At 45.1% G+C, this 26186-nt stretch overlaps 1 protein-coding gene across 1 annotated transcript in view; it reads right to left on the reverse strand.

The window, feature by feature from the left end:
• Positions 1 to 6549: 6549 nt before the first annotated feature.
• Positions 6550 to 26186, reverse strand: part of LOC120764542 (serine/threonine-protein kinase PAK 3-like) — a 56813-nt gene continuing 37176 nt past the window's right edge. The window contains 2 exon segments of the mRNA XM_040088525.1: positions 6550 to 6645; positions 7687 to 7830. Coding sequence (XP_039944459.1) covers positions 6550 to 6645; positions 7687 to 7830 — 240 coding nt within the window.

Consider the following 26186-nt stretch of genomic DNA (forward strand, 5'->3'; position numbering starts at 1 on the left):
TTTTTTGCAGCCTGATCTACTTGTTTGTTGTTTTGGTGCTCTTCATTAGTTTGACTCTTGGGGACATGGGTATTTATATGACGGATTTTCATAGGTAGTTTTTCTACTTGATTGGTAATGTTTTTCTACTTACTAGTAGCCTAAATTGGCTTTCTTTTACACTGTTAGCTGGATTTTAAAATTTCTTTTAGCCATCCCCATAGAGTATTGGCTATTATTTACGAATTAGTGTAGAGGTAGAGCTTTGGCCACTTTTCTTTTTTAGAAATGTTTAGGGCTAATTGAACAGCTTTCAGCTCAGTGAGTTGGCTTGATCTACTTTTTCCTTCAGTAGTTTGTGTAACTTGTCATGTGGGATTTTATACAGTTGCTTTTTGCTTTTGTTTTATCTTATTAATATGACAGGAACTGTTAGTGAAAAGAGCAGAGCATGGTTTTTTTGCTGGTAATTGGTTGTATGGTGGAACTGCTTTAGTATGTGTCACTTGCTCAGTTTATCGGTGAAACTAAAGGGTTTTTTTAGGCTAGTTTGTAATTATTTTTAAAATTTTAGGGTGATTTGGGGTTTTAATACAGGTACACTGTGTAATGAGGGTAATCCATTTGCTCTGTGTGGCATTGGTGGCGTGGTGGGTAGAGGGAACTTTTGCTTTGAACATTTATTTTAGTACTCGTAGTTGAGGTGTTAGCAGGAGTTATGTTTCAGTGCTTACTACTTTTGAGGTGGCTTGGAGTCTGCTAGTGCTATTTTTCTTAAGCGCTGAAGGACCCGTTTTTAGAGAGTGAGGGTGAGCTTCCTTTATTATTTTTTGGTCAATATCTGGATTATGTGATAGGGACCTTAAATGCTTTGCTTTAGTACTATTTAGCATTGTAGCTTTGTCTGTAGCATTTAAAGATGGACTAACTAACTAATTACAGATTTATTAGGTTGTTGAGTGTAATCCTTTCTTAGGCTATGAAGGTCCTCCAGGGAAAAGGACTTGATAGTATTTTGAGTATTGGGCGCCAATAAAAATGTATTGTCTTGGTTTAGGGACAAATTTGGGAGAAAACGTTTGAATAGGATCTTTCTGGGAAGTAAACTTAAATGGCCCTTCCTTCTAACTGGTCTGGTAAAAAACTTCTTTGGAGAAAAGAGGAAAAAACTATTTTACTTAATAAACAAAGTGCTTACAAGTATAAAGAATGAATAATATGAAACAATAAAACTTCTTGTTCTGGAGTGAGGTGGCAAGTTGAGAAAGTTCTTGCCATAGGTGTGTTATAAATTGCACGACTCAAGATTTAGTTTTTCTCTTCAGATGTGAAAAGGATGCCCAATATGGATTGTAATTCGTCCAAAGTATAAATGTTGGGACCTAGGAATTGGTCCACTCTTTCTGATACTCCTAGTGGATCTTCTAACAAGTTCCCCTAGCCCTCCATCTCGCCATATTTGGGGTTCTTTACATTCATAGGGATACCATTTTACGGATATGAATTGATCTTTTCCTCCTCCGGGGGGGAATCCATTTCCTTTTTGAAGTCCCGTACGTCCCCTGAGCTTAGTGGGACAGAGATAAACCCTATCCCAGCCTGAGGTCCCCCCATGGGCATTTCCCTTAAAGGGTATAAATTCTGTTGCCTCGCCCTTTGTCTAGTCATCAGACCTCTAGGTGGAGCCTCAGCCTGTTCCTGTGCATTTTCATTATCCGGGAATGGAGGGGCTTGTGGTGGTACATACGGTGGTGGAACTAAGGGAACTTCTTCCTCTCGTTTCCCTCTTTTCTTATCTTCACGAGAGTCAGGTTTTTCTTTTAGGTTGAATAGGAACACACCCGGGGTCTCAACCCATATACCTGCATAGTCACTCTCCTCCTGACTAAAGGGGGTCTTAGTGTTTACCCATAAGCTGAGTTTCTGCCTAACCCAATCTTCTGATGATCCAAATACAGGCCAAAAAACATTTCCAGATATTTCTTTCCCACCCCATACTTCTACACAATAGTGTATCATTTTGGCCTTATCCTTATCTCTAGTCCCGATACTGCTTCCATTCAGCTAGCATGAATCCTAACGGACTGTCTTTAGGCACAGGTGGGAGTTTCATGGGTGGAGGGGGCTTGCTCTTCCCCTGTCCCATCTTCTGGAGTGCCTTCTATCACACGTGTGCAACCAATCGCTTCCCGTTGTTCGTGGCCCACGCCCTCGCGGGCAATGGGAACCGCACTACTGAGGGTCCACACTCACTTGGGGTGTCCGGCTGCCGGCTCCCCTCTCACACAGCACACTCAGCACACTCCAGGATACCCAACCCCGACCGAACGGCTCCCCACGTGTAATTCCACGCAATACTTACGCGTCCTGCGTCTTCGTCTGGACCTTTGTGCACAAAGTTTATAGGGTCGACCGGTCTCCTTTGCTTATGTCCCGAGTTTTAGGTTCGTCGGTGAGAGCGGGGTAGGTTACAGAAATCCTGGGGCCACCTGAGGTGGGGCGCCTCCCCAGTATTCCTATTCTACCAGAACATTCTCATCCGAGTCACAGCACCAAATTGTTATAAATTGCACGACTCAAGATTTAGTCCGAATTAAAATTTTATTAATTACAGCAAGCGGGGCATAAGCAAATGCAGCGCTGGGCGACAGGGAGAGTCTGCACTCCGCCGACTGCCGCCCAGTTACGGTCTTCCAGTTCCGTTTTATGCAGTTCTTTTCTTCTGTTATCATATCGATGTTATCTTGTTGCTAGGAGACCGTCTTCTATCTTCCGAAAACAGCCACAGTTCCCCTTCCTGGAGCTCAAAAAGCCTTGTTAAGCAATAGCATATGTGTCTAAAAAATCATGAGTCATGCTGTGTTTGCAAGTTTAAAGGTTCTCTTAAAATGACAAGTCATCCTGTGTTTGCAAGTTTAAAGGCTCTCTTAAAAATCATGAGTCATCCTGTGTTTGCAAGTTCAATGAACAAAGCATTAACTCGTTACAGGTGTAGCTCGGCTGTCTCTTAGTTTTTTATTAGTTCTAGTCCCTCTGGCACTGCTGGAAAATGCTGAGGTCCAGGCCCCGGTGGGCTGCAGGTGGAAGCCCCTAGTGCTCCCCTGGGTTTTCAGTTTAGAGAAGGTTTAAATAGGTTTAATCAGGTTTGATAAAAAGGGAGAAAAAACAGTTTAGGGAACTTCTTTGCCTTAGCTAGCTGAAACTAAAAAAAAAAAAAAAAAAAAAAAAAAAAAATCTTTGCCTTGCAGTTTCCCTAAGCCTCTGCTGAACACCCCGTCCTGAGAAGAATGTGTAGGAGTCAGGCAGTTTTCTTGAAACAAACTCTGTGCTTCTCCTTGCTCTTAGAACTAGTCTTAAAGGCATAGAACTTAATATACAGCATAAACAGAACAGACGATTGGAGATACAAGCATCATAAAGTCACTCTAGGACAGAGGGGAAAGGCGGAGATGAGGAACAGCCCTGGGACAGGCCCGGCCCGAGGCGGCATTGATCTGAAAACACAAAATTCTCTGGAACTCCTGGCCCGCCTTTCCTAGCCCTGCATGTTCGCTGCCACCGGCTCAGAGGAAAACCCTGGAGCTACACTTCTCCTACCCCTAATTATGAGCATGGCTTTGATTTCCCCCAAAAAGGGAAACCTTTCGGCTGAGTGCAGGAGAGGAGAGATTTCTGGCAGATATATATATATACATATATATATTTCCCCCGCCCCCCCCCCCCCCCCAGAGTCGGGAAGAACGAACCGAACCCAAGTGAGGAAGTGAGGTGGGGACCCCCAGAAGCGCCTCTCTGCCGTCCCAGCTGAAGCCCTCGCTGGCTGCTCCAGGCTGGATGGGCAGACTGGGAGCGCTGGGAAGGGGCCCGGCAGCCCCAGGGCCCCCAGTGTTCTGGAAAGAAAGAGAGAGAGAGCTACAGCCAGGAGACTTGCTCTTTTTTATGCTTTTATTATCTAGTTCGACTCTGGGGGAAACTTGTTTGCTCCCTTGGCAACGCGGAGGAGCAGGTACACACACCCTCACTTCACAGCAAAGCTGGGGACTCCCACACCCCTCGCGGGCTTTTTCCCGTTGCCAAGGAATCCATTACGCTTTGCTCATCAGGGGGCATCCAGCGATGGGGGACTCCTTCTCAGGTCACGGCGACTAAATAAAGCTGCTTCGGCAGACCCCCGTACCCCTTGCACTAGTCTAAAGTGTGACCTTAGTCCTGGATTCTACTTTGGTTCTCTGCTTTTTAGAGTCTCTCGTTCTTGAGTCGTTCCCAGAATTCCAGTGTTCTTTTTATTTGCATATTCAGATGCTATCTGACTAATGGGAGCAGAGATACAGGTAATAAGGTGAATTCTTAATTAACAAACAAGTAAATAAGGTGATTAATCAATATTAAAACAGGAATAAGGCAAATTCTTTAAACAGAACTAGCATTAACAATCTTAATGGAATTGCTTAACAATCAAGTAACTAAAACATAGATCATTTGAATAGAACTTGTTTATAACATCAGGGCAGCTCCAAGGCTGTGGCAGCCGGGATGGAATGTGGGAGGGGGAGTGGGGCGAGGGTTGGGGCTGCCTGCGTCAAGGGCACACGGGGGACACCGGCGGCACTTCACAAGCATTTATTGCAAAAGATAAAATCATGTGGAAGATGTAGGAAATAGTTTCTAAAGGTTAATTACCTGTTTCAATGTTAAGTTATACAGTTGTTTGTTAAAATGTTCTGTAAATGTCTCATAAGTTATGTAAGTTAATCAGTTCCTAGTTCATATCCCCCCTTACCGTCGAGTACTGCCCTGCTGCTCCCTTTGTACCCATGATGACAGAAGATTGCATCGCCTCCTATGCAAACGTGAGACTCCCATAAGGCCTAGTGCCTGGCAGTATAAATAAACAGGGCAAGAAATAGATTAACTCCTTAAATGCCTTTATTGAAAAAGAGGGAAGGCTTGAGGGGTCACCTACGACACCACTGCTCCTTCAGGACACCACTGAGGGGGAGGTGCAACTTAAATCTGCTGCTCACACTGCAGAGTAGGGATTCCTACCACATAGGAGTTCTTAGGAATTATCTTGGCTTGTTTTTGGTCCAAGGTAGTCTCCTTCTCTGGATGCTTTCTAAGTCATGGTGAGAATCCAGGAAGCGGTCCACCGACACCTGAGGGCTCCTGAGTGCTTTGCCGATTCAACACTGTCTTCCATATATCTGTGTCCTGTATCGGCTTGTTTTAATTAGGGATTTTTGGTGTTAATCATACTTCCGGCTATAACAAGGCCTCATGGGAGTTTCGGCATTTTCCATAAGGGTGGAGGCAGCAGTTTGACGGACAGCTGTGACGTCAGTAGAAAGTGGAAAGAGGAGCAGGCGGAGAGTAGGCGGGGGGGCAGCACAAGCTTAACCCAAGGGAAGGTAAGGGATTTTAGGGGTTTTGGGGAAGAAACATGTAACCTACAACTCAGGAGGTGAGGAACTGGGGTTTGGGGTACAAATGGGGTACAAACCATTTAGGACATTAACACCTTCAACATTTTTAACACAACTAATAGGGCACAACCATGAGTCCCTGCAACATTCAATAGATAACCAGGAGTTTTTGAATTTTATTCACCTCACTAGTACCAATAAAGATCTCTAAACATCTTTAGATGGGGAAAACCAAATAACATCAGACCACCAACCAAAGCTTTTCGCCTTATTGCCATGACCAGACTGCACTCAAACAGCATGGCACCCCTAGACAAAGAGCCAGCAACCTCCTCCTGAGGACTGTGAGGTGAGAAGACCCAGATCTGCCCTGCAGAGATGGAACTGATTGCCTCCTCCTCTGAGTCATCAAGGGAGCAGCAGCGGTGTGTGCCAGGTCCCCCCCTTCCCAGGCTGTTCTTTTAATAAAGTCTGTTTTATTTTTCTAATAAAAGCTGAAATCATTTTGGACTTGGTCTCCTAGCCCATTCATAACAGAAGACAAAAGCAACAGCAACTGTGGCTCCATAGCACAGGGCCTCACAAAGACATGACCCATTGTAATGGGATGATGCTGGCCCAATTCCAGGCACCCACCAAAGCTGCTCTCACTGCCCTCCACAACTGCACGGGGGAAAGAAAATTTAACCAAGGGTTCATACAGTGAGATAAGGACCAGGAGAGATCCCTCATCACGCGTGATTACAGGCAAAATAGGCTCGAAATTGGAGGTAATTAATGAATTTATTGCTAACAAACTCAGATCAGGGTAATGAAGAATAAAAGAGGACCCTTAAAAACACCTTTCTCCTAATCCTTCCAGCTCTACCTCCTATCCTTGCATTTCAGGGAGACTGGGAATTGGGGCCATGGTCAGTTCATCTCCCATGGCTTCTCCTGCTACTCAGACAGGAGTTGTTCCCCTCTTGCACTCTGGGGTCCCTCCCAAGGGAGAGTTCTCCAGGACTTGCTTCACCCTGAGTCCATCCCATAAGCACCACCCCCCCTCAAACTGCTACAATGTGTGTCACTCTGCCACGGGGTTGGTCCTTCAAGGACAGGCTGCTCCTGCCCGGGAGCACAGCTTCTTCTCAGGCATCCCCATGCTTCAGTGTGTCTCCTCCAGGGCCTGCAGGTGGATCTCTGTATCCCCATGGATCTCTGCATCCAGCACACCCATCTTTGGAGCTACCAGCAATTTGATCTGCCAGACATGGAACAGCTTCCAGCAGCTTCTCTCAGAATCCACCCCTCTAGCACTGCCACTACTGAAATCAGGCTGTGCCAACACAATACATCCCAAAAAATGGGGTCCCAGATAACCAAAAGCTCTGGTGCAGTCCAAAATGGGGATCCAGATGTCCAGGGACTCAGGTGTACCCAAAAATGAGGCCCAAGCTGAGGCCATTCTCTGTTTGCCTGAGAACTGCCTGAGGGCTGGGGTTGCAGCAAAGGGGGGACACCCTCCTCCAGCAGGGATATCCCACAAACAGGGGAGCACCACAAGCCCCTCAGAACCCCATGGGATGGGCTGGTCCTGCCTGGATGCTGGGAGCCACGAAAACTGTTCTGTCCCTTCCCTCTGCAACTGCACAGGGAGAGGAAATACAGGGAAAGGCCCAGGAACTGAGAGAAGGATCAGGAGAGATCTTGCCCCAAGCACCAGCACAGGCCCAATAGACCCAGCCTGGTGTAGTGATTTTGGATGTGCTCATGTGTCTTCAGTTGGGAGTTCGGGCTGAAGCCCTTACCACATTCCCCACATTTGTAGGGCTTTTCCCCGGTGTGGATCCTGTGGTGCTGGATCAGGCTGGAACTCCCCCTGAAGCTCTTCCCACATTCTCCAAGCTCACAGGTCTTTTCCACTCTGTGGGTGCTCTGGTGCCAGATAAGCCTGGAGCTCTTGCTGAAGCTCTTTCAACATTCCAAGCACTTGTAGGACTTCTCCCCAGTGTGGATCTTGTAGTGATTGATGAGGTCAGAGCTCCACTCTTCCGACATTCCTCACACAATTAGGGCCATTCCCCTATATGGATCACCTGGTGCTAGATCAGGTAGGAGTTCTTCCTGAAGCTCTTTCCACATCCCCCGCACTCGTAGGGCCTTTCCTTAGTGTGGATCTTATGGTGATTGTTGAGGTTGGAGCTCTAGCTGAACCTCTTCCTGCATTCCAAGTACCTGCGTGGCTTCTCCCTGGCCTGAGGCTTCTCCACCACCTGTAAGCTCTGGCTGGATCTCCAGCTGCCTTCCCGGCACAGAAAGGGTTTTTCTCCTTGCAGCTCCCTGGGCTAGGTTTGCAGCCTCTCCTCTTGGGGGATCTCAGGGGCTTTTCCTCTCCATTGCATTCCTGTGCAGTGGAGCTGCTCAAAACGGCCTCTTCCATGAGGTTCTGTGGCAGGCATTTGCTCTCCCTGGTCTCTGTCCATAGCTCAGTGCCTGGGGGAGGAAGGTCAAGGAGAGGCAAAGGCAGCAAGAAGGGAAAATGAAAAGACAGAAGGAGAGGAAAGAACAAGAAGGAACAACGATGGAGGGAGAAACAGAGAAAGGAACAATGAAAGAAGGACAGAACAAGGAGAAGAAGGAGGGTGGAGAAGGAAGAAGGAGAGAAAGGAACAAGAAGAAAAATAAAGTGGAGAAAGGAACAAGTAGAAGGAGGAAGGAAAAAGGAAAAGCAGAAGACAGAAAGGAAGGAAGAAGGCGAATGATAGAAAGCCACAAGAAGAAAATTAATATGGAGAGGGAACAAGAAGAGGAAGGCAGGAAGGAAGGAAGGCAGGAAGGAAGGAAGGAAGGCAGGCAGGAAGGAAGGCAGGAAGGAAGGAAGGAAGGAGAAGGGAAAAGCAGAAGGAAGAAGATGAAGAAGGAGAAGGAGGAAGAAAGGAATGAGGAAAGGAAGGGAAGGAGGGGAAGAAATTTAACTCCATGTCAGAGGGAAGGGGATGGAATCCCCCCTAATCCATCCCCAACAGGATGGCTCAGCAGCGGGGTTGTCCTGTAGCCAGGGGCGATGATGGACTGGGAAGTGGAGCAGAAGAGAGGGGGGGAAGGAGCAGTGACTTCCTCCTCAATTTCCTGGGGGCCCCAGGGCATTTTCCTCTTCATTGCACCCTCCTTCTCCATCCAGCCAAGGCTTGGGAATGATAAATCCTGGTTAGAGGGGAAAAACAAGGGGTGACTGCCATGGCTTGGTGTTTCCTCTTGCCCAAGTCCATCTCTAGAAGTCACTGGGCATTCTGTGTTCATAAAAACCTCCAAGATATTAACATCCAGCCCAAACAAAACCCAAACAGCAAAACACAGGATTTGTGTGGGATGGATGGGGCGGGATCAAATGGAATGGATGGAGTGGGATTTGGGCTGGATTCCAGAGGAGGATGAGTTGGGATGGATGGATGGATCAGTATTGGTGTGAGATGGATGTGGCAGGATGAGTTGGGACGGATGGACCAGGATTTGTGTGGGATGAATGGGGCGGAATCAGGTGGGATGGATGGAACAGGATTGTGGCAGGACTGGGGTGGGATTGGGTGGGATTCCAGAGGGGGATTGGTGCAGGATGGATGGAAGGGGATCAGGTAGGATCCTGGAGCAGCTCCCTCTCTCCATGGGCTCCACCCAGATCTATCCTGCAGGATGGTGATGAGGACAGGATGACAACATGACCCTGTCTCATCCTGGCAGGAGTTGCCTGAGCAATCCATGGAGCTGGACTCAGCATTTGAGACAAAGATGATTTTAGACTAGAAGAAGTATTCGTAAATAGTACCCCAGATACACTGAGAAGCTTTGCTGATAGAACATCACAGTCTGCAAAAACTCTGGCCGGCAGCAGATGTGTGACATTGGGAGAACTGGACTATTTTGTCTTGTGGCAAATGTCTTCATAAAAACATCTTAGAGAGACTCTTCTCCTAAACAGTAAGGAGTAATTATGTCTAAATAGTGAAACTGACTGAAGATCCCAAGTTGTGTCTTTCTATGTTGTTTAATAAGAAAGTTAATAGTCTGTAAGAGGAGAGAAGTGTGTTTTAAAGTGTCATTCTGTTTAAGGTTTTTTCTCAACTTTCTTTTTTTCTTTTATTCTCTTAGTGTATGTTAATAAAACTATTTTTGTTCATTTTTAAGTTTAAGCCTGCTTTGTTTTTTTCTCCTAATCTCTCCCTCCCACAAAAAGAGAATAAATACTAAAACCCCTACATTAATTAGTGTTTCCACATGGTTTTATTAAATTAAAACTGTTACAGATGATTGTGATCATGAGGTGACTATGAGATGACCATGACCATAAGATGACAATGATGACCATAACTGTGGAAAATAAGAAAAGCCTTACAGAATAAAGGCCCTTTTCCACCTTTACTAAATCCTGTTCACTTCGGTTCACCAAAAAGTACTCTGGGAAGGGTTCACCTGCAGGTCAGCTGGCCGGAGGGTGGTTGGTGGTCACCTCATGCACGAGGCCGTGATCATCTGGGGAGACATGTGGACCCCACATGATCAGAGTGCTGACTGGGTTAAGGAGCGTGTCAGCAGTGACACCTCAGTGGCAGGCAGCCAATGCATGCTTGTTTGCATTAAGTTTTAAGTTTGGAGTATAAAAAGGCTCAGTTGGTTACAATAAATGATCTTCTTTGGAGCAAGCAAGGAGCTCCATGTGTCTTTGTTCCCCATTGCTACAAGTGACACCTGTACTGGGCATTTCACAGGCAGTGAAAGGCATGGACTGCACCAGGAATTGAGGTCAACCAGGAACCAGGAATTGGGATCGACCAGGAAAAGTTCAGCAAAGGAACCCAAACATGTGTCCATCACCTGTCAGGTGAGCAGTGGAAGAATCATGGAAAGAAAAATATCCCTGGAACAAAGATGGAACCTAGACCTTTTATGGCAGCTCCTATATCGGCAAAGTACAGATGTTGCATGCCTTGCTGAACTGGGCATCCATGCATGTAAAAGATTTCCCTTATAGTGGGACTTTTCAACTGGAAGCCTGGCAGGCAGTAGGGTACAAACCTTTCAATATTGCCAGGAACAGCAATGCCAAGGCTTGTGGGCACCTTGCCACATGGGGGCTATCATGGTGGTTCTTAAAAAAAGTCACACAGATGTCCACCATTTCTTGACTTCAGAGACTGATTCCTCGGAGCCCTCAGCTCTGCCTGAACACACTTCCAACATACTGGGCTATTCGGAGGCCAGCCCCTCCCCTACATTGCTGCCTGCCCTTGATGAAAATCCTTACATGATTGGTTCTTTTGACCCTGGTCTCTCAGACCATGAACAAGAGGCGGATTTGTACCCTCCACAGAATGATTAGGCTGTGGCACAGCGCTGGTGGAAATGTAGAGAGGCCACGATGAAAGAGAGCAACTTCACAGTTGTTATTGCTTGTCCTGTTACTTATACACCAAATCAAGGCCCTGCTTACAGAGATTTAGATTATAGTTATCAGAGAACAGAGGACACTGGTAAAGGAAAGTGGTTGTCATGGGTTAGTACAGTTTAGTTTTTTAGTTATAAAAGAATGTAAAATAATTCTCCAGGTCAGGACTTGGGAATTGCTTTGGAAGAGACAGAGACCTAAGTTAGTTAGAATATTAACATCTACTCTGACTACTGAAATTGTTAGCTGCGACTTTGGGAAGTACCATATAAAACCCCTTGATTTCCTGTAGGTGGGTCCTTTTTCTTCTTCCTTTGGCCAGAGAGAGACAGGTAACATCGAGCTGAGCCTGCTGCTCCCCCCTTTTGGCGGGAGGGAGCTGGCCTGAGGCCTGGCCGGATTCTATCGGCTCCCGGGTGAAGGGCGGGGAAGGAGAAGTTGCTGTTTTTTAACAGCTACTTTCTTCAGACTTCTTTAGAACAGAGAGAGATCTGTGCTGGGCCCTGATAAGAGCTATGGGCACCATTCGGGCTGAAGCCACCCCTATTTACACTGAGGGGTGGGCTGAGAAGGCATTTATAATCCTGCCTGTTTTTTGTGATTCTAGACTGCCTGGGTGCTCCGATCTCTGATGTTTCTGTGAGTTCTTCCTCCTTCATCAGCTCAGCCTTGAACATCTAACAGCACGAGCCACAGAAAGAGAAACAAAGACTCTGAGCAGATTTAAGTCTTTCTTAGCAGCATGAACCTTCCAGAGCTCAGCCCTTCTCTGAGAGAGTAAGAAAAGACAAAGTGAACATAAAAAACAGCAAGATGAAATCAGTAAAGCAAGAGTGAAAAGACTGTTGGGACACAGGGTTGAAGAGTTAGTTGTGCTAGTCTTACTTGAGCCATAGAAATAAACTCTATATTGTCGGAAAGCAACGGGAGACAAGCCACATCCGATGATGATCAACAAGTCTCAGCTTTATTTAGATTAATAGCAAATATATAGTGTCAATAATTAGTTCATACATATTACAAAACTATAGCTCATGATTGGCTTATGATATTTTGACGCATGTTCTTCCTGTAATCAGCCTTGCGGTTACAATTTTCTTAATCTAGTATTTTCAGTTCCTTAGCCTAGCATTTTTGTACTAACAACACCCTTGTTGTTGTATCATTCTAGTGCTCAAGGACATTATATCCTTGTTAATCATCACGTACACCACACAGACATAATTACATTCCAACCAACTTAACAGTATCATGGCCCTTGCTGTACAGCCATGCATCAGAAAAATTCTCCACAGAAAGATTCTCCACACTATATTTAAGTCATTCCTTTAAATCATAGGAAAGATATGCATTTAAGGAGATAATTGTTTTAATTTATGTGTAGATTTAAGCAAAAGTGTTTGTAGTGGACTAAGTAATATCCCATAAGATGCTTAAACAGAGATAAAGATGAGAAGCCCCCTGCGCCAGTGAAGAAGTGAGAAGATATCTCTGTACCTTGAAGTAAAGAATCCTTTGCTTTAGAGTTATTCATCTTTAAAAAGTGACACCCCAGTATGCAAAAGTCTAAGACCCATGACCCCTAAGCAGCTTGGTAAACTGCTCCTGGGAGGGTCACAAAGGCAAGTTTCTCCAGGCGGTTGTTTTTGTGACAGTTTAAAATCCACAAGAGAACTGTTCTAAGTTGTCAGTGAGATCCATGACTCAAAAGGATACTCTTGCCGTAATGAATTAATGAAAGACTATTATCAGATAGTGAAACTGACTGAAAATTACAAGTTTTGTCTCTTTATGTTGTTTTGTAAGAAAGTAAACAGTTTGTAAGGAGAGGGAAAATTGTTTTTTGAAGTTTCATTCCATTTTAGTTTTTTCCAACTTTCTGTTTTTCTATTCTTTTAGTGTATGTTAATAAAACTGTTTGTTAGTTTTAAAGTTGAGCCTGCTTTGTTTTTCTCCTGGTTTCTCTCTCACAAAAAGAGTAAGTGCCAAGACCAAAATTTACTCAGCGTGAAACCACTAGTGATGTATCTTCCTATCATGTTTTGTTACTTGGAGTCCATAAGTATGGCATACGTTCTTACACCTAATGATTGGAGAAGCATAGTGAAGATGACCTTATCCCTGACACAATTCACGGTTTGGCATACCAATTACCGTGAGCTATGTACTACTCAGGCGGGAGCGCTGTGAGACAGAGACCTGCATACTGTTGTCACTCAGTTAGCAGGAGAGGGCCTGTATGAAGCCCCTACAGTGCAGATAGGCTACCCTCACAACGTGCATGACATTATCACCCACCTAACCCTTTTGTGTCTGCGGTGGCTCCCGTGGCAGCCATCAATGCCAATATGTCTTTTGCTAAGACTTTACAGGGTCCGGTGGAATTGTTTGTGCTGTTTCTCAATAGACTGCAAGCTGCACTTTCCCAGCAAGTTGACAATGATGATGCCCGAGCTATTCTATTGCAGTGATTTGATTTTGTAAATGCAAGTGAGGATTGTAGAAAAGTATTACTCACTGTTTGCAATCTGAATACTTGTGATATAGCAGACATGGTTAGGACATGTCAAAATGTGAGTTCTACTGCCCATCACACTAATTCTCTGGCCATGGCTTTAGCCACACACCTCCGGGTCTTGGAGGTGGGAGCAGGAGTTTGTTTTAAATGTGGTTTGTCTGACCACTTCAAGAGGGATTGTCCTTGACAAGGGGAATAGTCAAAAATGCCTACCAAGGATTGTGCCCATTGTGGAAAAGGAAAACTTTGGGCTGCTGGTTGCTGTTAGAGTCAGTAATCCTCATGACCTCCTCAATGCATTTAGTTCCTACAAGAGTGTGGGGACCACTTGGAAATGGTATGCATTGTTAATTGGATGTTCTTCCACCACTAATTTGGGGCTTTTTGTTTTACTGGGTGTTATTGATTCAGACTATGAGGATGAAATACAAATTGTGCTGTGGACTCCATGCCACCTTGCTTTATTCTTGCAGGTCAGTGTTCAGCACAACTTTTTCCATTTTCCAACAAAGCTTCTGATGGTAAAGGTAAAACATGGCACAGATGGCCTTGGCAGCACAAGGCAGCCACAAGCTTTTTGGACAAGATCTATCACAATGGCTTAGCCAAGCCTGGTATGCAGCACAGCTGGCAAAAAATTTAAAGGGTGTGTTGATATTGGAGCTGATGTCTCCATCATCAAAAACAGTAAATGGCCCAGGGAGTGGCCCACAAATAACCCCACCTCAATCCTAATTGGAGTGGGAGGATTGCAGCGCCCTAGGTAGAGTGCTGGCCTCTGGTTTGTTCTTGGCCCTGATGGGCAAACTGCCCAAATTGCACCATTTATTGCTTCTATACCACGTACATTATGGGGAAGGGATGTTTTAGAACAATTTGCAGCCACCATGCAAAGAGATTCAGCTTTAACAGTTGTCTTTTTCCTAACCTGGAAATGAAAATTGATATAATTTTAGTAAGGAGGTAATATAAAAGAGGATCTTTGTCACCCTGGTTTTTCTGAGTTTTTTTAAAGCCTTCTGATTGTTTTAAGATGGAGTCAGTTTCTTTAGCTTCTGCACAATATTAGGAGCAGTTTTCCCTTTTCTCACACATGGTAACATAAACCTTTTGTTTTTCATTCCCTGTCCTTTGTTTACATATTTCTAACCTGAAAAAAATTGTAACTGACAGTTGGTCTGGCCATTCAGCTGAGAGGTGATAACCCCAGAAGCCAATCCACAACGAGACCCACAAATGTATAAAAAGTAAGAAATAAACAAGCAAGGGCTCTCAGCCTTGGCTCGGCCTTGGGTGCTCTCAGAAGAGCAACTCTGCCCTGCAAATCTCTGGTCTCCGTGTGATTGCTTCGTGTGCTGCGATCACAGATCTTTATTTGTAGGCCTTCAGAAGCAGTTATGGAAAAACGTTCACAAAAGCCCTCCCCCATAGGCATGAGTATATATTTATAGGTTTTAGGAAATTAGCATAATTGATGAAAAGCACTAATTAGGAGGGCAAGTGGTGATTCAATTTCCCCCCAGGTCAAGTCCCTTCCCTGGAGTCACCCCCTTGGCACTAGCTGTACTTTATCCAGGAAAATGCATCGCAAAGAATTGTTCTTGGCCTTGCTTCGCAGGAAGAACCAAGACAGCACAGGGGCTCTGCACCTCCTGGGGCTTGGAGCTCTGGAATTGGTTTTGTCTTTCTGCCTAGGGAAAGGCCATGTAGAAGTACTGGGAAAACTAGCTACAAATACAACAGGCTACACAGCACAAATACATACACAACAAATACAGGGAACATATTAAAGGAAAAAAGGCAAAGACCAAATGGCGTCACACGGAAAGATCTTTTTCATAGGGGCCATCGATCAGCCATTCTGAAATCAAATATTGGACATATGTAAGCTCAGGGGGCAGACAGAGGACCCTGTGTGGGTCAACCAATGGCCCCTATGAAAGGAACAGCTGCAAAATCTACAACAGCTCATACAGGAACAATTGTCCTTGGGACATATTTGCCCATCTTCTAGCCCTTGGAACATACCTGTATCCTGTATATCCAAGAAAATTAGCAAGTGGAGGTTGTTGCATGACCTGCAAGCAGTAAACATGGTCGTTGAAGCAATGGGTGTTGTTGGGGGTTAATTTATATATATATATATATATATATATTTTTTTTTTTTTTTTTTTTTTTTTTGTCTTAGAGAATTTTTCCCCATAAGTTGCTAAGAGACTGAGTGCTGGTGCTTAGATGATGCTTGACCAACACAAAAGACGTGGCTGAAAGTCAGGAGGGGGAAGATCACACGAGTTTTAGGGGAGGGAAAAGGACAGGGCTGGGGGAACTGGGGGCTTCTTCTTGCTCTCGGCATTGGAGAGGACAGCCAGGGTGCTGCTTGCTGTGGGAGGGGTCCACAGTCAACAGAAAGTCCGGTCCTGGGAAATCTACCATCATCTGCTCGTGTGCCCAGGAATTCAGAGCCCCTTTGCCTACCCTGCTGGATCTGGGCCAGCCCTGCCTGGGAATCAGGGCTTCTTCAGCACTGCTCACTTTGCCAGGACATTCCCCCCTGTCTGCCGGGAACATCCTGCTGTTCCAGCCACCAGCCCAGGAGTTTCCACCATTCCAGCTTGGTGCTCTCGGAGTCCCAAGGGATCAGACTGCCCCAGGCTTTGTGAAACAAAGCCCCTCAGGGTTCCTGGTTCTGTTTATTATTAATACTGTAGTTGTTGTTGTTTATTTGCCTTGTTATACTCGCTAGTAAGGAACTGTTATTCCTTTCCCCATACCTCTGCCTGAAAAGCCTCTTTAATCTTCTAAATTATAGTAACTTGGAGGGAGGGGATTGGAATTCCCCATTCCTAGAGAGGCCCTGCCCCTCCCTAGCAGACACCTGTCTTTCAAACCAAGAGAGTGCTTTACAGCCTAAACTTCCATTACCTGCAATGGTTCCCCTTGATTGGCCTCTAGTAATTATAGACCTGAAGGATTGTTTCTTTACTACATCTTTGCACTGTGATCGTGCACCTTGTTTTATCTTTTCAGTACCTACCTTGAAACATGCAGAACCAATGAAAATATTTAATTGGACAGTGTTGCCAGAAGGCCTGACCACACTGACAAAGAGAGGTTGATCTCTCTGCCGTAGATTTCCTACTGCAACCATATATCACTACATGGTTGATATTTTGCTTGAAGCTCACAACCAATCTGTTTTGTGTTCCATGCAGGTGGATGTTATTCAGGCAGTTCAAGTTGCAGGACTGATTTTCAGGTTGCACCTGTGATATATGTGCTAAAGTTAATTCGTGTTATCAAATTATAAAGGGTAAATGTTCACTGTATAAATATGAGTGTTAAAGATTTGTTCAAACTAATATGGGTAAAAGTAAAATGGAAAAACCAAAATAAAAGAATTTCCTCAACTTGGGAAGCACGGGAGGGACACGAGGAAAGTATGATTGGAATTACCAGAAAGGGGGCCTAGAAACTATCGCTGCCGGGAATCCCTGAAAGGATACAAAGGACAACGGAAAACGGAGATACAAGTCCGGAGACCGAGATAATCACTTCAGATGGATATCTCTACTTGTCTCCGTTGAAAATTAACATATCCACGACACACCCGGGCCCAACCATCAGCTGCATTGTTCCACCCTACCGGTCCATTCAAACTCCCGATACCGGGACTTGCATGATTAATGAAGACGCCTCGGAGGGAAGACCGTCAGAATCCCGGACTTCACTCCACGATCCAGTGAATAAAAAGGGGCGGCTGGAGACCGAAGTTGTGAACTTGGGGGGGGTAACAGACTGGCAGAGTCTGTTATCCGTGTTCACCCAGCAGCGATCCCGGGCTCGACGCTGTCCTTTTAATTGTGGCTTTCTGAGACTGATATTTTGTCTCACAATAAAATTCTAAATTTCTGATAAATCAAATCTGGTCGATTTTATTTATAACAATTCTGGTGACCCCGATGTGATTGGAGTGATACCGGGACCCCCGTGGGACCCCCGTCTCTGACCAGGAGGCTCCCTGCTGAATTCAGCGGCCTGGCAGAGCTGGGGTAGCCGGGTGGAACCGATCAACCACAAGACGAACAGAAACCGCAAAAGCCACACTTAAAAGGGAGATAGGCGAGGTCAGAGCTCTCAGGGAACTCGGGGAGGTTTTTCTTTGGAAGCAGAACCTCCGGAGCCGCGGCGAAGAGATCTACTCATAAAAATCTACGTGCACGAAGAGCCCACGCAGGAAAAGGATCGTAAGTATTGCGTGGTTGAGTGGGGGTGACCGAGCGTGTGAGTGAGACGTGATTTTATCACGAAGCGAGTGGGACCCCAAAATCGCAGTTCCATTGTCCCGCGAGGGGCGTGGTCGGTTGCGGGGGAAGCGAAAGTTTCGGGGGTAAAACGCACCTCACACGTTAAGCCCTGAAAACTCGGGGAGTTTTCGGAAAGGGGGGTCGGTCACAGGAAGGCTGAAAGGGAAGGTTACGTCCTTACAAGAGTTCCGGGGACTGGTAAACCTTTCAGCCTTGGACCAGGGATGGTCCGGGGAGGAAGTAAGGAGAAGAGAGAGCTCGCACACACCAGAGAAAACCCGGGGGGGGAGCGATCACCCACAAAGGGCAAGTATCTGGTAAACCCACACCATGGGACAGACAAAAAGCAAAACTAATAGAAGGAATTTAAGAAAAACAAAACGGGGAACTGGTAAAGGAATCCCCGAAATCCCAGTTGAGAGCCCGCTGGGATGGATGTTAGAACATTGGGAAGAATGTCCCATAAGGGAAAGAAAATCCAAGAAACAGATGATACACTATTGCATAGAAGTGTGGGGAGGGGTGGAAATACGGGATCACGTAACTTGGCCCGTGTTTGGAACGTTTGAGGAATGGATATGTAAGGCACTGGTGCTTTATGTCAGAGAAAAGGGAAATGCGGAGGAACAGGAATATGCTGGGGTCTGGGGAAAAATTGATGCGAGGCTGTTACCCGTAAAGACAGAAAACCCTACCACTGTCTTAGGGGATAAATGGGAACCCTTAGACAATCTACCCCCACCTTACATTGTGCCCTCGCCCCCTCCCCTCCCAGAGCAGAATAATCCGCAAAACCCTGGGAGATTAGGACCTCCTTTAGGACGAGGAATCCCTATGCCCCCGTCTCTTCCATGCTCCTCCGTTGGAGTCACAGACAGTGGCCCCGGTCCCACCGGTCGGGCTCCCTCCCCCGCTAGAACCTGTACAAGCCCCTCAGCCACTGGGAGGGAGGACACAAAGTACACACACCCCTGCACCAACACGGGATGACCTGCTGCCTGATTTAGATTTGGCGGCTTTCTTTAGTTCCCCTGCAAATACACAGCAGGGTTGGGCAGAAGCAAAACACACCCCTCCCGCTAGGAGGACAAGGAGACAGCTAAAGAGAATGAATGAGGTGGAGAGTGAAGGGGAGGGTGAAAAGGCTAATCTTCTCCCCCTAAGGGAAATACCCACCGCTCCGGGAATTACTGGGTACGTAAACGTCCCGATTAATACCAGTGGTGTAAGAGCCTTCAAAAAGGAGATGGGGAAACTTATGGATGACCCTTTAGGGGTCTCCGAAAGGCTAGACGAGTTTTTGGGAACTAGCATCTATTCATATGAGGATCTCACAGCCATTCTCAGGTCTTTGTTCAATACGGAAGAAAGAGAAATGATCAGGCAGGCAGGGATAAGGGAATGGGAACGGAGAAACCCTCAGAGCACTCCCGGAGATCAGAAATGGCCAAGCCAAGATCCCCGATGGAATGCTCAGACCGAGGAGGGTAGGAGAAGTATGATTGATAAGAGGAACATTATCATACAGGGAATCAGAGAGGCCGTGCCCCGGGGACAAAATCTGAGTAAGGTTTTCGGGGAATGTCAGGGGAAAGATGAGACTCCCACTGAATGGTTAGAAAGATTGAGAAAAAGCCTCCAGATATATTCAGGGACAGACCCCGATTCTCCCGTGGGAAAGGTACTGTTGAAAACCCAGTTTGTAGCAAAATTGTGGGAGGACATCAGGAAAAAGCTGGAGAAGATCGAGGGATGGCAGGAGAAGGGACTATAGGAATTGCTGCGGGAAGCCCAGAAAATCTATATGAGAAGGGATGAGGAAAAACAGAAAATACAGGCTAGGGTATTAGTAGCTGCTGTAAGGGAAGCCCAGAAACAGGAACGCCCGCAAGCTTCGGAGAAACCCTTAAGGAAAGCACCACTGAAGGGGCCAATACGTCCGCAGAAAGGAACCTCAGGGAATCGAATGGAGGGGTTGGAATGTTTTTACTGTAAGAAAAAAGGACACATGAAAAGGGATTGTCCAAAGAGGATAAGGGATGAAAAGATGTTTCAGGAGGACTAGGGACGTCAGGGGCTTTATCTTTTGGGGTCCATAACATCGGGGGAGCCCTTGATAACATTGAAGATAGGACCCAAAGGAACAAAAATGGATTTTCTAGTAGATACTGGGGCTGAGAAAAGTACATTTAAACAGTTGCCCCCAGGGTGCCAAATAAGCAAAGAATCTATGGTGGTTATAGGAGCTAAAGGGGAACCGTTTAAGGTCCCCATTGTAAAGAATGTGGAAATAGAATCAGAGAATAAAATTTGCTTGGGGGACATGTTGTTAGTAGAAGAAGCTGATTACAACCTGCTGGGTAGGGACCTGATTGTTGCACTGGGTATTAACCTCATTGTAAGGAATTCACAGATAATGGTTAGCATATATAAACTAACCTGTGAAGATGAGAACAAAATTAACCCCAAGGTATGGCATACAGGGAAAGAAGCCGGGAAATTGGTTATGGAACCCATTTCAATTGAAATTGAGAGGCCTGAAGATCCCATAAGGATCAGGCAGTACCCAATCCCTTTAGAAGGGAGACGGGGACTGAAACCTATAATAGAAGATTTAATAAGGAAGGGCATTCTGGAACCATGTATGTCTAGGCATAATACCCCAATTTTGGCTATTAAAAAGGCAGATGGGAATTATAGGTTAGTGCAGGATTTAAGAGCCATAAATGAAAGAACAAGAACCCGGTTCCCTGTAGTGGCTAACCCCTACACCCTTCTGAATAGGATATCCCCGGAGGATACTTGGTATAGTGTTATAGATCTAAAGGATGCATTCTGGACCTGCCCTTTAGCTGAAGGCAGCAGGGACTTTTTTGCATTTCAATGGGAGGATCCAGACACTAATAGGAAACAACAGTTAAGATGGGCCTCACTTCCCCAAGGATTTGTGGACTCCCCAAATTTATTTGGACAAGCATTAGAACAATTATTAAGTCAGTTCTCCCCTAGGAAAGGGACAAAGATCTTACAGTATGTAGATGACCTATTGGTGGCTGGTGAAATGGAGGAAGATGTAAGGGAATGTACCATTGATTTATTGAACTTTCTAGGGGAAAAGGGATTAAAGGTAGCAAAACAAAAGTTACAGTTCACCAAATCAGGGGTGAAATACCTAGGGCATTGGCTGGTAAAAGGGAAAAAGAAATTAGATCCTGCAAGAGTAGCTGGGATTATAGAATTGCCTCCCCCTAGAACCAAAAGACAAGTACGTCAGCTATTGGGGCTGTTAGGATATTGTAGACAATGGATAGAAGGCTATAGTGAAAAGGCTAAATTTTTGTATGAAAAACTAACTGCAGAAAAGATAAAATGGACTGAACAGGATGACAAAGAATTGGAACAACTAAAGGGTGCTTTGGTAACTGCCCCAGTATTAAGCCTCCCTGATATAAATAAGAAATTCCAATTATTTGTAAATGTAGGGAACCACACAGCACATGGGGTTTTGACACAAGAATGGGCTGGAGATAGAAAGCCTGTAGGTTACCTTTCCAAGCTATTGGACCCTGTAAGCAGGGGGTGGCCTACATGTTTACAGGCAATAGTAGCTGTAGCCTTATTAGTAGAAGAAGCCAAAAAGATTACTTTTGGGGCTCCCATTACAGTTTATACCCCACATAATGTAAGAACTGTTTTGCAACAAAAAGCTGAGAAATGGCTCACGGATGCAAGGCTTTTGAAATATGAGGCCATCCTTCTCCATGCTCCAGAATTAGAATTAAAAACAACACAAGCAAGTAACCCTGCTGGGTTCCTGTTTGGGGAAGCATCATCTGAGCCTATACATAATTGTACAGACCTAATAGAATTACAGACAAAGATTAGAGAGGATCTGGAGGACGAAGAACTTGAAGAAGGGGAAAAATGGTTCGTAGATGGATCAGCCAGAGTTATAGAAGGGAAAAGAAAATCAGGATATGCTATTATAGATGGGAAAACTGGGAAAGTAGTCAAATCAGGCCCCTTGGGTACTTCTTGGTCAGCCCAGGCATGTGAATTGTATGCTGTATTACAAGCTCTCAAAGAACTTAAGGGAAAAATAGGGACTATTTTTACTGACTCAAAATATGCTTTTGGGGTAGTACATACTTTTGGAAAAATTTGGGAAGAGAGAGGACTAGTAAACACCAGAGGGAAAGGTTTAATACATGAGGATTTGATAAGACAAATCCTCAAGGCAGTAAGGGAACACGAGGCTATTGCAGTAGTATATGTAAAAAGTCATCAAGCTGGATTACAATTCAGAATACGTGGCAATAATCTGGCTAATCAGGAAGCCAAAAAGGCAGCTCTCCTCACCCTAGACATCCCGGAGAGCAGAACAGAAAACCCCAGAGAATTTTCTCCACATCCTACAGAAAAGGAAATTGAGGAATTCAAGAAAATAGGGGGTATTTTAGTAAATGGGAAATGGGAATTGGCTGACGGTCGAGAATTGATTCCAAAGGCCTATGCCAGGACCATATTGAAGAGATTACATGCACAAACCCATTGGGGAACTCAAGCCTTAGCAGAACAATTTCTAAAGTTCTTTGGATGCAAAGGTATTTTTGAGTTAGCAAAGCAGGAAGTTCAGAGTTGCTTAGTGTGCCAGAAAATTAATAAGTCAAGGGTTAGGCAAAATGCATTGGGGGGACGCCCCTTAGCATATCGTCCTTTTGGGAGAATACAAGTGGATTTCACAGAGTTACCCAAAATAGGGAGATATAGATACCTGTTAGTAATAGTAGATCAATTAACACATTGGGTAGAGGCATTCCCTAGCCCCAGGGCAACAGCTCAAACAGTAACACGCAGGTTACTAGAGGAAATAATACCCAGATATGGGATCCCTGACTCCATAGATTCAGATCAGGGAACCCATTTTACATCTAAGGTCATAAGAAACTTGGCAGAAGCCCTGGGAATCAGATGGGAATATCATACACCTTGGCATCCTCAGAGTTCAGGTCAGGTAGAAAGAATGAATCAAACTCTGAAAGCACAGTTATCAAAACTTATGCTGGAGACTAAAATGTCATGGATTAAATGCCTCCCTCTAGCCCTCCTAAATATTAGGACGCAACCCCGTTCAGGTTCGGGATTATCTCCATTCGAGATGCTATATGGAATGCCCTATGAGCATGGAATGCCAATTGGACACCCCCGGGTAGAGGATTGTCAGATCCAGTCTTATATTGTCTTAATTAACAAAAATCTACAGGAACTACGGAGACGCGGATTAATAGCACAAAGCACCCCCCTGGGATTTGCTATCCACAAAATCCAGCCGGGTGATCGGGTGCTAATCAGAGCGTGGAAAGAAGCCCCGCTGTCATCGCATTGGGAGGGACCTTTCCTCGTCCTCCTCACTACAGATACTGCAGTGAGAACAGCAGAAAAAGGCTGGACCCATTCCTCCCGAGTGAAAAAGGTGGAACAACACAGCAGCTCTCCGCAGTGGAAAATCACCTCAGCGCCTGGAGATTTAAAGCTGAGAATCCATCGAGACACCCAATGACCAGCGCTTATCGGATAAGTTGTAACCAGGCAGGATGCCCCTGCTATCCTTTTGTTCATTTTAAGTGCGGGTATTGTGAGCAAGTTTGGGTGACTCATTGTGTCTGGGGAGCTAGACCTTGGAGTTTATGTGTACCTTGTTATGAGGAGGAAGCCAGGCTTACCAATCTATTCCTATACATTGCCACAGAATCGGGATTGTTCGAATTGGATTCTCCTGAGTGGTTCCACTATTTCACTAACGGGATAAGGGGAGGATTAAATAAAAGGGCGGATCCACTCGTAATTGAGTGCAGGAGAACGTTGAAAGTACCCTGTGGAGCGGATCAAATAAAAATAACTAGGTGGGAACAGTACAAGAGGCGATACGCTCAGAGGAGCACCGGCAGGGACCCGGAAGAATATCCCTGCTGCCAGGAAGATGGTTTACCCCGCCGCTGGTGGCAACCCAACGGGCGAAGGGTTGAGCAGAGGGATAGGCCCATGGGTAACCCTGGTGATCCTGAGTCGAGCCATGTACCCCACGAATGGCCTCCACAACCCCCAAGAGAGAATGGGGGAGGGAACTAATCCCTCCAAGGTTCCTTCAAACTTTACCAGGAACGGAGTTTTGGAATCCAGGGTATGAGTAGACTGGTTTACACTAAAAAGGGGGGAGAATCACAAATGGAATGAAGGGGTCAAATTGAACAGATCCAATCACCTGATGGCAATATCTAGGAGGAGAAGGGAAGTAAGCAGTCTTCCTCTGATCCCAACCTGCAAAGAATGTAACAAGACTGTCTGGATTGGAGGAAAAAGAGAAAGTACTTTTGTAGGATATTTACAAGTTAACCCCTTATGTTATGATAAGAAGAAACTGAAAATGTGTGCCCTGAATGGGAAAACATATTGGGTGGGAGAAAATGAGAAATTACAAACAGCTGCTTTAGCCAGTGGACCTATATTACTCGATATGTTGGGGGAAAATGATGAAAGGGTTTGTTTAAGGATGGACAAGGTTTTCTGTTTTTCTAAAGATGAGGAAGGGTTAGACCCAGAGAACAAGATACAGAAAGAAGGTAGCCTTAGAATTTAAACGACAGGAATTAGCGGCTAAGAAAAAGAGAATGGAGCAGGAAAGAATGAGGACACTAAGTGAGCAATATGAACAATTAGAAAAACAATCTAATGATTGGAGCCTGGCTACCTCCAGCAAAAACCTTTTCCTGGATTTGGTGCAAGAAATTGCTACCGAATTAGGGCTAACTAATTGTTGGATCTGTGGAGGATTGAGATCCGCAGAAAGATGGCCCTGGAAAGGTGAGAGTTTAACCCCTGAACAATTGCTAAAATGGGATAACAAAATCTTAAACACTTTGACCCTACCAGGAGGATGGACATTAGACGAACGAGTAATAGGGACAATCTGTATAAGCAGAGAAGGAAATGTTTACAATGATGTAGTGGGATACACTCCTTGTCTATCCACTCTAGCCGTAAATTCCAACAATAAATCCAAGATATGGCAACCAGAACCCCCTAATGGGTACTGGGGAAAGAAAAAGGAAGAGAAATGTAGTTGGGTAGAGGAAATTGAACTCTGTTGGCATGAACTAGCTAACGCTAACCCTTACTACTCCCTAACTGAGTTGGTAGAATTTTGGGAAAAGCCTGAAAATATAAATATTAAATGGAAAGCACCCAGCGGAATTTATTGGATTTGTGGGAAAAAAGCATATAGTGAGCTACCCTGGAGATGGAAGGGGTCTTGTACCCTAGGTATGATTAGACCCTCTTTCTTTACACTCCCCAGAACTGGCAGCAATTTACTAGGGGCTCCTTTGTATGAGACCCTCAGCAGGAGAAAGCGAGAGGTAAAGAAGGAACTTCCACAAGTGGGAGGGAATCAGAAATGGGGAGAGGAAGAATGGCCTGCAGAGCGCATTATAGAATACTATGGTCCAGCCACATGGGCACAGGATGGGAGCTGGGGATACAGAACCCCAGTATACTTGTTGAACCAACTAATTAGGTTACAAGCTGTAGTAGAAATAGTGTCTAACCATACCTCAGACGCCTTGGAATTGTTGGCCAGACAGCACTCACAGATGAGAGCTTTCGTATACCAAAATAGAATAGCTTTAGACTATTTATTAGCAGAAGAAGGGGGCGTTTGTGGAAAATTTAATGACTCAGAGTGTTGTATCGAAATAAATGACTATGGAGAAACTATCAGAGATTTGGCTACAGAAATCAAAAAGGTGGCACATGTCCCATTGCAAAAATGGAATTCGATACTCAAAGCATCATGGTGGGATCAAATATTTGGAGCAGGAGATTGGTGGAAAAAGGTGGGATTTTTTATCCTGTGCTCTGTAGCTGGATTAGTATTCTTGCCCTGCCTAATACCCTGCCTAATAAGACTAATTCACACAGTAGTCCAGGGAATGCAAGTAGCAGCCCTTCCTATGGACCCTGAATTAGCCTCAGGTGGGTTAGCCAAGAACAAAGCTACCTCGAAAATTATGAACCTAACTGAGGAAAAGAGTACTGCTGCCCAGGTGTTAGAAAGATTTGAAGCCCAAATACAGGAGGGAAACATGGAAAGAACATATTGGAGTAGAACGACAGGGGAAATGTTAACAGAATAATGGTTAAGAGGCTTTTTTATCTTGACAGAGAAAAAAGACTATAACCGGAACACGAATTAAATTGGTGAATTTGGAAGAGGGGGGATTGTGATATATGTGCTAAAGTTAATTCGTGTTATCAAATTATAAAGGGTAAATGTTCACTGTATAAATATGAGTGTTAAAGATTTGTTCAAACTAATATGGGTAAAAGTAAAATGGAAAAACCAAAATAAAAGAATTTCCTCAACTCGGGAAGCACGGGAGGGACACGAGGAAAGTATGATTGGAATTACCAGAAAGGGGGCCTAGAAACTATCGCTGCCGGGAATCCCTGAAAGGATACAAAGGACAACAGAAAACGGA

Source organism: Hirundo rustica, chromosome 31 (genome assembly GCF_015227805.2).
Source record: "Hirundo rustica isolate bHirRus1 chromosome 31, bHirRus1.pri.v3, whole genome shotgun sequence".
NCBI classification, from domain to species: domain Eukaryota; kingdom Metazoa; phylum Chordata; class Aves; order Passeriformes; family Hirundinidae; genus Hirundo; species Hirundo rustica.